This window comes from Artemia sp. Qi Xiang Cuo, chromosome 13, assembly GCF_049724085.1.
Source record: "Artemia sp. Qi Xiang Cuo chromosome 13, ASM4972408v1, whole genome shotgun sequence".
Taxonomy (NCBI): domain Eukaryota; kingdom Metazoa; phylum Arthropoda; class Branchiopoda; order Anostraca; family Artemiidae; genus Artemia; species Artemia sp. Qi Xiang Cuo.
The window spans coordinates 63,156,355-63,169,974 of NC_142806.1; the positions used below are offsets into that span (position 1 = coordinate 63,156,355).

Below are 13,620 nucleotides of genomic sequence, written 5' to 3' on the forward strand. Positions count from 1 at the left end.
TGAAGCCGATAATTCTAATTAATTTGTCGCCGTGAATCAAAGCGATGTGGTTTTTCATTTCAGTTATATTGGTTCTATCAAATCATCGTACGGTTCATTGAATACAAAATTGTTACCCGCACGACCAGGACCTCTGCCTTTGTACCTCTGCAGCTCAAGACTTTGGAGCCTCAGTCTGATTGATTCTACTGTACAGAGCTGAAATTTGGTTTGCAATTGCAGCTGTAGAGTGCCGTCTCAACACTCTTCAATCTAAGTGGCTTTCGGCAATTGAAATAATCCTATGGACAGACTTTGTCAGTAATAATTGCCTACGAAGTATGCATTTCTAGTCTCTCTTGTCACACCAGGCTGCCCAGCAGGACACTTTGCTGGTTCATCAGCTTTTGCAATAACCGGCTGACACTCTGGTTGAGATTCTTTACGACTTTGTACTAATCAGTGGCGGCTGGAAACGTCCAAGAGGAAAAACTAAGTTAGGGCTGAATAACAGTCTCGGGGAAAATCCGTGACCAGGCCGAAGTTTCACTGTGTGATGCAGAGACTCGTCAAAAACTCTAGCCTTATCTACTGGCCACGGGTCTTCATAAGGCTCGAGTAATTCAGAAAAGAATATCAATAGCTCATATATGACCGTATCAGACACTTCAAAACCCATCTGTTGACATCTCAGCAGAGAGCCGATAAAATAGTTGAGAAGTGTCTATTTTAAAGGTTTGCCGTCACCCACTAATTAATATTTTGCATTCAAATTTACTGCGTGATGAACAGGAGAAGACACGTTTAATCGCTACTGAGTTGAGGATTTTGATACCTATCTTTAGTGCCACATCGTCGTCCAGGTTTGGCGCAGCCAAACTTGACAAGATGCTTAGAAGATGCTTAGCAAATTTTTAGCATCTCTAAATGGGCTTGGCAACTAATTAAATTTGAGCAGCCGAAGTATATCTGAAATTTGACACTTCCTTCTCCATATAATAAACGGATGACTCAACATGCTGGTCACTTGTCACACAGGTTTTTGCAGTAGGAGATTGCATAAAAGCGTTCATTTAACCACAGGCTGCCCTTGCCAATGTTCATACAGCCCTTCTGAACAATAGAAAATACTCGACTTATTGTCAGGCCTCCATGTCTTTAGAAGTGCAGCTAAATAGTTTTAAAACTGATTCTTGCCAGGAACTCTTTTCATTGAAGTAATTTATGAATTTTCTGCTTTACAGATGACGCTGGGATTTGTGCGGGGTTTCAAGTAAACTTCCCGGAAAATGTAGGTTAAATACACGCTGGGTATCAGGGCGTTTTTATGAATGAGGGATTATAGGTTAAATTTGATTCGGAATAAAAAAAACAAAACAAACAAGAATGATGGCTTTATATTGGATTTTGTGAGAACGACATTTAACCGAAACACCATTTAATATAAAACCGCTAATGGAATTTTCCACCCTTCTGACCTCACTTAGAGTATATATGAGCAGTAAATGATTGGATGATTAAAATCTGACGTGATTTTCCATCTCCTCTCGGTTTAAATTAGTTGGAAACAATTTTCGAATCAAGATCATGCTTTACAAGTTTCAAATTTGATAACGATTTAATTTTTCAACCGCTCTTTAATTTTTCCTGAACATTTCGTGTCAAAACTTTCTGTTGCTCAGATACCAATCTGAATTGCTTCCAGACCATTTAAGCTTCAGCTTGACAAAAGAAGCGAGATATCTATATATAGATAATATATATATATCTATAAATAAAGATACTCTATAATCTTCATTTATTGCTGCCAAAAAGTTTTACAAATGTACTTTTTTTCAACACTTTATGCACCTGACATGTGCGTACGCGGATGAGCAAGAACAGTTATCGTGATCGTAGAGGCAAGGCAATCCCATGGCAAGACCCTTTGAATTAGCTTATTCCATAATTTCTCAAATTTATCTCAAAATAATGTTTGGTAGCGGGGGATTACATTCCAGTGGAATCCGTTTCTGAACGAATTCTATGGGATTGCACGTGGAAGTTCGTTTCTGAGCCCCTTTAATTGTTCGAGTGAATTGGCTATGGCAAAATATGCCAAAGGAGTAAATATTCTGTTTCGTTTTTGTCAGAAGAAAAAACGTAAAAAAACCATTCCATATGTTATTCCATTTTCACAGAGCCTTAAAAGTTTGGTTTGCCGATTTATTTTTTGATTTTACAGGGTAGTATTGTGCACACTATTTGTGAAACAGACATTCTTGAGTATTTTGACAAAACCAATTTTTGCCACCTGGATAGATATTATCTTTGATACAATACTCATTACATCATATTTATGTTATATCATCCCACTACGTCATCAACTGAATATCATTACTCGTTACGTCATTTAACGTCATTTAATAACCTTTTCCACAGGGCACTTTCCTTACTTTGGAGTAAATCCTTCACAAGGAACTTACTAAAGTACCAATACTTATTAAGTAAAAGGGTTATGGAGTCAATTAAATGGTAAAAATTGTCTCCTGGTATTTCACTACTGAAAATCTTTTCCACCTGCCGCTTCGCTTATTTCGACAAAAATCCCTGTTAAGACACTAACATTAACACTAATACTCATTGCGTTGTCTTAATACTACGTAAGCTTGATGTGCCATCAACTAAACATTAAGGTTCATTACATTCTTAATGGCAGAAATGCGTTTATATATCTATCAATTTTTACATTGTTAGGGCAATGTCTCAAATTATCAAAGGTTTTTCATGGTCAATATACCATGTCACTGGCAACACTGTCTCTTGCCAACCGTATCACCAGTAAGCCTAAAGTTAGTACTTTTAAATAAAAGTTCAAATAGGGATAAAATCCTTTTAATAGACAGTGATGTAATAGAAATTCACAAAAATACCAGATATTTCGGTCACATATACAGTGACCGTCATCAGTAGTAAAACTAAAATAAAACAATTTAAAACAAAAGTTTATATACTAAATCAAATAACACTACATATTGTTTGAATCTCTAATTCTTTTCAAAGCAAAGGCGGAAGCTATTCTCTTTGACCTTCTTGGATTCGGTTCATTAGCGTTCAAAGATATAACATTTGGACAAAGGTCAACTACATTGGGTGAATTGAACTTTACTCTGTCAGATTTTAACAAATTATCATAGATAGAGTCCAGCCCATATTCACCTGTATCACGATTCAAAGCAATATTCTTGAATAAGATTTTCTTTATTTCCAGAATTTCACGAAAATTTTGCTTTAAACCCCGATCCCTAGAAATCAAAGAGACATTCTCAAACAAAATAAAATGGTCTGGAAAATTAAAAATATGTTCTGAAAGGGCTGAAGTGAAATCTTCAGACTTAGAATCTTGCTTTAAAGCTGAAGAAATAGAATCTTTGTGTTGTAATAATCTCATTTCCAAACTCTGGTTAGTACGTCCCACATATGAGCTTCCACAAGTACCTTGGATCTGATAAACCCCACTTTGTTGCCCCAATGAAGTTAGATCCTTCCCAGAATTTAGGAAACTACCCAAAGTATTATTACTTTTTAAAGCTACCCTTAGACCATTGCTTTGTAAATTATCTAAGTTATCTAAGTCTCTGAAATTATCTAAGTTAGTACTTTTAATTCTTTTTTTTTAAATAATGGTCGAACATCCTTGCCAAACTGCTCCAAAAGGGTTGATAAGCATAACATTTATGTTCAATTATGCTTTGATATTCTTGACTTCAGTTGAGGAAGAGAATAATACGAATTTAAAATTTGAATGTATTTGTTTTGAGATACTTTGACTCGACATCCGACTATTGTTGCAACTTAAAAATGAAGCTATACCTACACCAATAAGAAATTCCTCTACTCACCCCTTGAATACTGGCAGCGTCTCCAGAGAGGCGCGCACAAAGGGATCCGGCACTGTTTTCTTCCCTATCATACCATCCAATTTCCTGCCTGAGCATAGCAGAAAAAGTCCATCCTCGAACTCGCGATGTTAAACGTTCACCAGCTATGGCAAACATGAATGCCTTCAAAGGAAAAACAGTTCATCAGCAGTGCTAAAATCTCAGGGCTAAGGCAAGCAATTAAAAAGAATTACAAAGTGAGGATGACACTGCTTTAGGAGACACAATACGGATTTTTCAAGAGGTATCGAAAATATGTACTCTTTTTCTTCAATGAAATGTGGTTACAGAAATATACTATATATATAAGATAAAAAAGTAAAGATTCTATAAAGTCATTTATGTCGCCCTAGGTGTCCAGCGTTTTCGCCATTCCGGTTGCAGTCTCTTTTAAGCAAGTCTAGTTCCTAACCATACACCTGCTTCGATTGATTCCTGAGCCCCCTATTGCCAAGCAGAGATTAATTCACCATGCTACCAATAGGATTGTATATACTGCAAAAAAAGCTATTGAAAGGGATTTGGTGTTCTACACATTAAATTGAGGCAAGTCAATAAACGTAACCTTAAAGCATGTTAATAATTTAGTATTATGATACCATGAATGCTGACCAATAGAAAAGCTCAATCTCAGCGGTTAACGGTGATTGGAAATCAGTTCAGCTAGTGGTTTCAAGTGACATTTTATTTGGATTAATCGGTTATCGTTTTGTAGCTGCACTGGATTTGTTTTATTAATCACTAGAACATTAAAACTGACGGTCAGTCAATCTATTTTGTAAAAAAAAGACCTCATGGAGGAACACATTTGCCGAATTAACATTCATTGTCGGAAACAGATTCATTGTCGGGCACTTCGTATCGAAGGAGTTGACGTAGAAACTTCAAAAAGGGCTCATTCGATTGGAAATTGGAGTGGCTAGTGCCCTTTTTAATAGTCGAAAGTGATTGGAGGGCTAGCACCCCCCACGCCCATCATTCCCCCAGATACATCCAATGAAAACTTTGGAATAGCCATTTTCTTCAGCGTAGTTGATTTCCAGATAGAAAATATGTTGTTGAGGAGGACACTCCCCCACAACCGTCGAGGCAAGGGTTTTAAGTTATGCCCTGAGGGTATAAAAGAACGATGTTGGCACAATGTACTATGAATTATGTTTTTTTTCTTTAGAGCAGGACACCTCATATGGAAGGGGTCGTCGTAGAAACTTCAAAAGGGGCTCCTTCGATTGGAAATTGAGAGTTCTAGTGCCCTTTTTAAAAGTCGAAAGTGATTGGAGGGCAACTAGCCACCCCTCCGCCCCTCAGTCCCCCAAATTCATCCAATAAAATATTGAGATAGCTATTTTGTTCGGCGTAGTTGACTTCCAGATAGAAAATATGTTTGTGAAGAGGACTCTCCCCCAAAACCCTCAGGGCAAGGGTTTTAAGTTATGCTCTGGGAGAATATAAGGTATATAGAAGGTGTTGTCGTAGAAACTTCAAAACAGGCTCATTCGATTGGAAATTCGAAGGGCTAGTACCATTTTTCATAGTCAAAAGTGATTGAAGGGTAACTAGCCCCCCCCCCCACGCCCATCATTCCCCAAAATACATCCAATTAGAATTTTGAGATAGCCATTTTGTTCAGCGTAGTTGATTTCCAAATAGAAAATATGTTTTTGAGGAGGACACTCCCCCAAAACCCTCAGGGCAAGGGTGTTAAGTTATGCCCTGGGGGAATATAAGGTTTTTATAGAAGGTATTGTCGTAGAAACTTCAATAAATGCTCATTCGATTGGAAATTCAAAGCGCTAGTACCTTTTTTAATAGTCGAAAGTGATTGGAGGGCAACTAGCCCCCTCCACGCCCATCCTTCCCCAAACACATCCAATCAAAAATTTAAGATAGCCATTTTGCTCAGCGTAGTTGATTTCCAGATAGAAAATATGTTTTTGAGGAGGACACTCCCCACAACCCTCAGGGCAAGGGCTTTAAGTTAACTTCAAAAAAGGATCATTCGATTGAAATTTCAAAGGGCTAGTGCCCTTTTTAATAGTCGAAATTGATTGGAGGGCAACTAGCCCTCCCCCCCACACCCATCATTTACCCAAACAAATCCAATCAAAATTTTGAGATAGCCATTTTGTTCAGCGTAGTTGATTTGTAGATAGAAAATACTTTTTTGAGGAGGACCACCTACAGCCCCACCACCCACAGGGTAAGGGTTTTAAGTTATGCCCTGGGGGTATATAAGGTTTTTATAGAAGGCGTTGCCGTAAAAACTTCAAAACAGGCTCATTCGATTGGAAATTCGAAGGGCTAGTACCCTTTTTAATAGTCGAAAGAGATTGGAGGGGAACTAGCGCCCCCCACGCCCATCATTTCCCCGAATATATCCAATCAAAATTTTGAGATAGCCATTTTGTTCAACGTAGTTGATTTTCAGAGACAAAATATGTTTTTGAGGAGGACACTCCCTCAAAGCCCTTAGGGCAAGGTTTTTAAGGCGTTGCGAAAAGGCGTTGTCGCAGAAACTTCAAAAAATTTGATTCGACTGGAGTGCCCTTTTTAACTAGTCGAAAGTGAATGGAGGGCAACTAGCCCCCCATACGCCCTTCATTCCCCCAAACACATCCAATCAAAATTTTGAGATAGCCAATTTTGTTTAGCGTAGTTGATATCCAGATAGAAAATATGTTTTGAGGAGGTACTCCCCCACAACCCTCAGGACAAGGGTTTTAAGTTATGCAGTGAGGGCATATAAGGCTTTTATAGAAGATATTGTCGTAGAAACTTCAAAAAATACTCATTCGATTGGAAATTCAAAGGGCTAGTGCCCTTTTTAATAGTCGAAAGTGATCGGAGGGCAAATAGCCCCCCCACGCCCATCATTACCCCAAACACATCCAATAAAAATTTTGAAATAGCCATTTTGTTCAACGTAATTGATTTCCAGACAGAAAATATGTTTTTGAGGAGGAAACTCCCCCACAGCCCTCAGGCCAAGGGCTTTAAGTTATGCCCTGGGGGCATATAAGATTTTTAAAGAAGGCGTCGTCGTAGAAACTTCAAAAATGTTCATTCGATGGGAAATTCTAATGGCTAGTGCCCTTTTTAATAGTCGAAAGTGATTGGAGGGCAACTAGCCCGCCCACGCCCATCATTCCTTCAAACACATCCAATCAAAAATTTGAGATAATATTTTGTTCAGCGTAGTAGATTTCCGGATAGAAATATATTTTTGAGGAGGAAACTCTCCCAAAACCCTCGGGGCAAGGATTATAAGTTATATTCTGGGGGTATATAAGGTTTTTATAGAAGGCTTTGTCGTAGAAACTTCAAAAAAGACTCATTCGAATGGAAATTCAAAGGGATAATGCCCTTTTTAATAGTCGAAAGTGATTGGAGGTCAACTAGCCCCCCCCCCGAGCCCACCATACCCCCAAACACATCCAATCAAAATTTTTGGTTTAGCCATTTTGTTCAGCGTAGTTGACTTCCAGATAGAAAATATGTTTTTGAGGAGGATACTCCCCCACAGCCCTCAGGACAAGGGTTTTAAGTTATGCCCTGAGGGCATAGAAGGTTTTTATAGAAGGCGTTTTCGTAGAAACTTTAAAAAAAAGCTCAGTCGATTGGAAATTCAAAGGGCTAGTGCCCTTTTTAATAGTCGAAAGGGATTGGAGGGCAAATAGTCCCCCTCCCCTCCCACACCCATCATTCCCCCAAACACATACAATAAAAATTTTGAGATAGCCATTTTGCTCAGCGTAGTTGATTTCCAGATAGGAAATATGTTTTTTAAGGAGGACACTCCCCCACAACCCTCAGGGCAAGGGTTATAAGCTATGCCCTGGGTGCATATAAAGGTTTTTATTGAAATCTTGTCGTTGAAACATGAAAAAGGGCTCATTCGATTTGAAATTGAAAGGGCTAGTACCTTTTTTAATAGTCGAAAGTGATTGGTGATATTTTTTGTTGTTGTTGTTTTTTAGACCAGTGCACTTTGTATCGAAGGAGTTGTCGTGGGAACTTCAAAAAGAGCTCATTCGATTGAAAATAGTAAGGGCTGATGCCCTTTTAAACAGTCGAAAGTGATTAGAGGGTAACTAATCCCCCTTCCACTTCTACCCTCCCACGCCCACCCTTCTATTTGCACATTATTTTAAAAAACGAGATGTCGCCTTAAGATTAAACCAAAATGCACTGTGTTAATGCTGATTCCTAATAAGGCATCTCAGCAGTATCCCAAGAACGACTGAGGGTATTATGTTCAAACTTTCGGGGCTACTTCTGCTCTTAAAATTTAACCAAATCAAAATAGCGTAAGTGTATCCAAGCTATCAAAGAAAGTAAACAGATTTTTTGCGAATGGTATCAAGTTTTCCATTTCAGGTCAACTAGAGGAGGTATGAAACTAAATAAAACACTACTATTTGTGTCAAGATTTTTAAAAGGAATTATATTCTTAAAAATTGCTGAAAATTTTTCTCCATCACACAAATAGCAGGCCAAACTATAAAGTCTTGAAAAAACAAAAAGATTTAAAGTATTATTTTCTTTTTTCCTTAACAGACTATTTAAATATAAAACGAACAGAAATTAATTAAAAAAAACTTTTTCCACAAAATAAGCTTTTCAAAGAAAAGTAAAACTCCATTAAAAAAAAAAAATTAGCAAAAATAAAATTAAATAATCTATCAAGCGTGAAACTACCGTACCACAAATCAGCATCGGTAAATAAATGAAACCCAAAACGAACAGAAATTACAATAAATAACCTAGTCAAACTCAAAACGAGCAGAAATTAACATAAGTTGGGCGCAAAACTCCTATGCCTTCGCAAGGCCAGAACAAAATTTGCACTTCACAAAAAATACAAATGACTGTGCATTGTCAGTTTAATATACATATACTTATATTTAGTAATCAAAATGTTAAAATTATTTGATTTATTAAAGTTATAAAAGTAAAAAAAAAAATTTTTTTCAGTAAAGTGCAAATTTTGTTCTCGCTTTGGGAAGGCATGGGGGTTTGCGCCCAACTTATGTTAATTTCTCCCCTTTTTTAGTTTGACTCGGTTATTTATTGTAATTTCTGTTCGTTTTTGGGTTTCATTTATTTGTCGATGCTGATTTGTGGTTTAGTTTCACGCTTGGTAGATTATTTGATTTTATTTTTGCTAATTTTTTTGTTTAATGGAGTTCTTTACTTTTCTTTGAAAAACTTATTTTGTGGAAAACATTTTTTTAATTAATAATAACAATAAGTTTATTCTTGCCACTTCTATTAAACGCCAAGACTTGGATTGTATAAAAAGAAAAAAAGGATACAATAAAATCAAATACATAAAAACTTCTTACGAAACAGAATACAGAAACTTCTTCATAGAAGCTCGTACAGCAACTATGGAGGCTAAACTTTGGAAAGCAATTTCACTGCCCTTTTCTGGGTACTTCTTTTCACAGGATGGCATGACATCAACTGATTTATGAATGCTCAGAGACTGCAGGATGTGAGGGTGACACCCTTGTTATGAGTATCTGAGCCAGGACTTTAAAGATTTGTAGTAAGCTGAACGCAATTTTGATCACACAAATTCTATAAACCAATCCGTTAGTGCTGATAGGTTTAAACCTTCTTAGGCTTATAGTGAGAAAAACATTTAACAGAATTGTATGGACGTTACTGATGTGGTAGGGAAAGGAAGAGTAATTTAGGTGTGTTTTTGTTGTTGTTGTTGTTGTTTTTTCAGAAGGGGAGAGTAGATTTATCTTACTATATTGTGATTTTAATTACCGAATACTGTGTTGTATGGCCTTGTTCGGCTAATAATGAATCTATTTGTCTAAGTAAAGGAGATGATGGAAGGTTACAGCTAAGTCTAGTTTCTCCATGACTATTCTGTTAAGACTCCATCTTAGAGAAACCTATTTACCAATCCTAGCATGTATGCTTTTTGATATGTTTTCAGTTTTCCAAATCCATCCCCGTCCTTATACCCTACCATGAAGTCCAATCTCCCTTAAGTTTTTTCTTACAACTTCCGCCATCCCTCATTTTTAGATGGCCTGTGATGATATGATAAGCTTAAAGTTGTTGTCACCTGCACAACTGCTATATTATTATATGAGCAGAGTCGGTACTCTCTTTTTCTTATAATGTCAGTAAAAACATACTTCAAAATTTCCACTTATTTTCAATTCCATAACCTCATCTTTGGCAAAGTAAAATATTGGACTTTTCTTCTTTTCGTTCTTAAATGCAAAAGTGACGCGGGACTATTGGCCCCGAAGAGCGCCCCTCCTCCATCCCAATCTCTTCAAAGTCTCCCTCTTTATGCCCTCCCATAAAATTCCCATTTTCCTTACATCTTTCCTTCCGCCATCCTCCCCCCCCCCCTTTGGAGACGACAAGCTTTCCGTTTTGCTTTAGATGGTTAGCCGAAAAGGACGATCTTCGGTAACTGTCATTCTTCATCCACAGAGGGGGTCCTAACCGTCCACAACTTTATCTCCTTATGGCCCTAGAAAGTAGGATAGAACAACGTTTTCGTATAGCCTACTGTTTAAAATTCATTGACTTAGCTGGGAGAATTTAAGTATGCTCTAGTTTAAAGATAATTTCTTCAAACACATTGGCCTGCCATAACATAAAGAAAGAAAACGAACAAAAGTGAGGTTTTAAAAGGCCAAACGAAAATGCTGAAGAAACACTTGAAGCGAATATTTTGAGAGAACAGCCGCCTCTCTTCTTCAGCGTGAATAAAACAATATAATCAAGGAAAATACTGAAGAAAAAATCAGAAACCAGGTGACCTGGTTCACCACCTTCTTCAATTGCTGGTTCTTTGTTTGAGTGAATGAATTTTTTATTTTATATCTCATTTGTTCGTTAGTATCCGTCGATGGCAGTTCAGAATTTTTTGGATTTTGTTTAAATCGCGGAAATTGGCAAATGACTCACTTTATGGTTGTTAGGTGTTTGATTTAAATTCTTATAATTTTTGAATTTTACTGCATTTTTTTATGTTTTAATTTTTTAGTTGTTTTTTTCATTGGTTTTGTTGACTTTCCGCGTTTATTTTTTTTTCTTCGAAATTTTCCTTGATTATAGTTTTTTGTTCACGCTGAAGGAGAGAGGTGGTTATTCTCTCGAAATATTCACTTTGTGTGTTTTTCTTCAGTATTTTAGTTTGGCCTTTAAAACCCCGTTTTTGATCGTTTTCTTTCTTTATGTTATTCTCTAGTTTCACATACAACTATTGGTCATCAGTACTTAGTTTCTTACCAACTGCGAAGGTGAGCTGTAGGAAATGTATCTTTAGTGGATTTAAGCCAATAATTTCATAGCCTGACAACAAACTGATCAAGGTTTTATATTAACGAGGTCAGTTTGGGTGTTGTGAACTTGATAGTTTCGAGACGCTATCAGAGATTCGAGGGTTACATCCTTATGGCAAACTTGAAAGTTTTGTTGATTTTCAAGTCGAATGTTATAATTTAAATACTGGCATGAACGATGAAAACATAGAAATATACAATAACAGAAAAAGCTTTTAATTGAGAAATTGAATTGACTAAATAAATAAAACTGAATATCTTGGATTCAGGCCCGGAAGTCTTTTTTTAACCTTATGAAAATTAAAATTAACTAGAGCAAATGAATGTAACATAAAAGGAAAATAGCACAAAAAGGTGAAAACACTAAATATAAACAAAATTTTGAACCTGAAATTTTTGTGCAATATATCACGCCTTTTCCTTCGATTAGGATTCCAGAATCAGAAACCCAAAATGATGGTTGATTATTTAATTATAAAATTTAATTGGTTATTATATATTTTTGTATGTTCATTTTATTTACAATTGGAAAGACAGTGCAGCCAGAGAAATAAATTAAGTACTGATAAGGAATAGAGCTTCATTTTAGCTTACCTGAAAAAAACTAGCGATTCCTGCAAAAATTCCGACAAGCAAAAATAACAGGGAATATGTAATCGTCTCCTGCCTTGCGACTTCTATGTCCGTAAAACTTAGACTCTGAAATAAAAAATTAATTGAAATTGAATTGTTGCCATTTTAGCTAAAGATTGAATCATAAACAATCATTGCGCTCAATTTTAGGATGGATGGAGTGTAAAAAATTTGATGATAGGAAGGAAAGGAGTGAAGGTAGTGACCAACTTGTAAGGGGTGAAAACCTGAGCTGACGATCAAAGTATGGTACCGTGACCTCTGAAACATACCGAGCTAAAAAATTGACAGGAGGAGCTAGCTTTTTATTGCCAAAAATGTAGTTGTATGTCTGTAAAATATAATTTAATGTCCCTCCAAAATAAGTTGAAGAGACTCCACTGGCTACAAAGCAATACTAATCAAAAGATCCTTTGTGTTTGTGGTTGTAGCAGTAGATGCAAAAATTGCTCATTGTATATAGTAATTGAGATTCAATCATTGGCATTTAATGAAAATGATTGTCCAAACGCTTTCGATGAAGAAAAAGACGTATTGTTTACATTGTGTTATTGTCTTTTAATTGGTACTGTAGATATAATATTAGCATTTTTTAAAGAGGGAGGTGAAAACACCGAAAAGCTTGACTTTACCATTTTTTTATTTCAGAGAATCGCTAAGTAAAAAAAAACTAAAAATTCAAGGAAAAATTCTGATTTCACCACAAATTGATTTGGAATATCGCTGTTTTTCTATAGGATCGAAGGTTCAGAGATCTACAAGCCATTGTTACAAAATGCAGTTTAAGGGGGGGGGGAATGTCAGGTTAATGCAGTTTAAGGAAGAAACATTAACAATTTCAGTAGTGGATTCTTCTACAAAATCATTTAATACAGTATGTCAAAATAAACCCTAAAATAAAACTTAGGAAACATAAAACCTGTAAAACCCATATTCAAAATTTGAGTGTGGCAAGTGGTTTTGCCACTTGGCTTGACAAGGTTTACGGAATTTCCCATTTTTGGTCAAATATTTGAGAGCGATAGAGCGCCTTCCTTTTTTATTATCCTTATCTGGCTAAAAAAAAAAAGCTGAAAAAAATTTTGCTCAAAAGTATAAGGGGGGGGTGCCAGTCCCGTACCCACACCATATATGGGCATAGAGTTCCTAGGGAGAACACGTGGTTAATGGGGTCAATGACCTCTTTCTCCAGGTGTGTTTTTGGCATGCTCGATGCAAATGTTATGAGTTTCCAGAAATAGGAAACCCGTCATTAATCAAATTGTTTCCGGGCAAAGTTTAATAATGTCTGACAGGTACTGTCAATCATTAATCAAATTGTTTCCAGGCGAAGTTTAATAATGTTTGACAGGTGATGTCAAGATTGATTGATATGTCACGAAAGGGGAATTAATTTGTTGTTTCTAAGGGGAATTATTGATTCAAGAAAGGGGAATTAATTTGTTGTTTCTAAGGGGAATTATTGATTCACGAAAGGGGAATTAACTGTTGTTTCTAAGGGGAAGGTGGGGAAGAGATATATTGATTGCGTAATCGAAGGGAGAGAATTCCTGAGAAATTGATTACATAATCGGTAGAACCCTATAAGGAGCTCGTGACGGGAATCCATTTATGGGCATAGAATGACGTAATCAACTAGGACAATTTGATTTCAGTGAAATTGTTTAAATAATATGTAGATCCCTATAAGTATCTCTTTTCTTTTCTACAGTTAATGTCATATAATGAATTAATCAACTAGGACAAATAAAATTCTGAAAACT

The 13,620-nt window shown here is 36.4% G+C and overlaps 1 protein-coding gene across 1 annotated transcript in view; it reads right to left on the reverse strand.

The window, feature by feature from the left end:
* The window catches only part of LOC148945533 (ATP-dependent translocase ABCB1-like), a 49,451-nt gene that overhangs the window by 15,930 nt on the left and 19,901 nt on the right, over nucleotides 1-13,620 (reverse strand). Inside the window, exons 3-4 of the mRNA XM_089099074.1 lie at nucleotides 11,819-11,923; nucleotides 3,861-4,022 (exon numbers count right to left, since the gene is read on the reverse strand). Coding sequence (XP_088955200.1) covers nucleotides 3,861-4,022; nucleotides 11,819-11,923 — 267 coding nt within the window. The remainder of the gene's footprint in view (nucleotides 1-3,860; nucleotides 4,023-11,818; nucleotides 11,924-13,620) is intronic.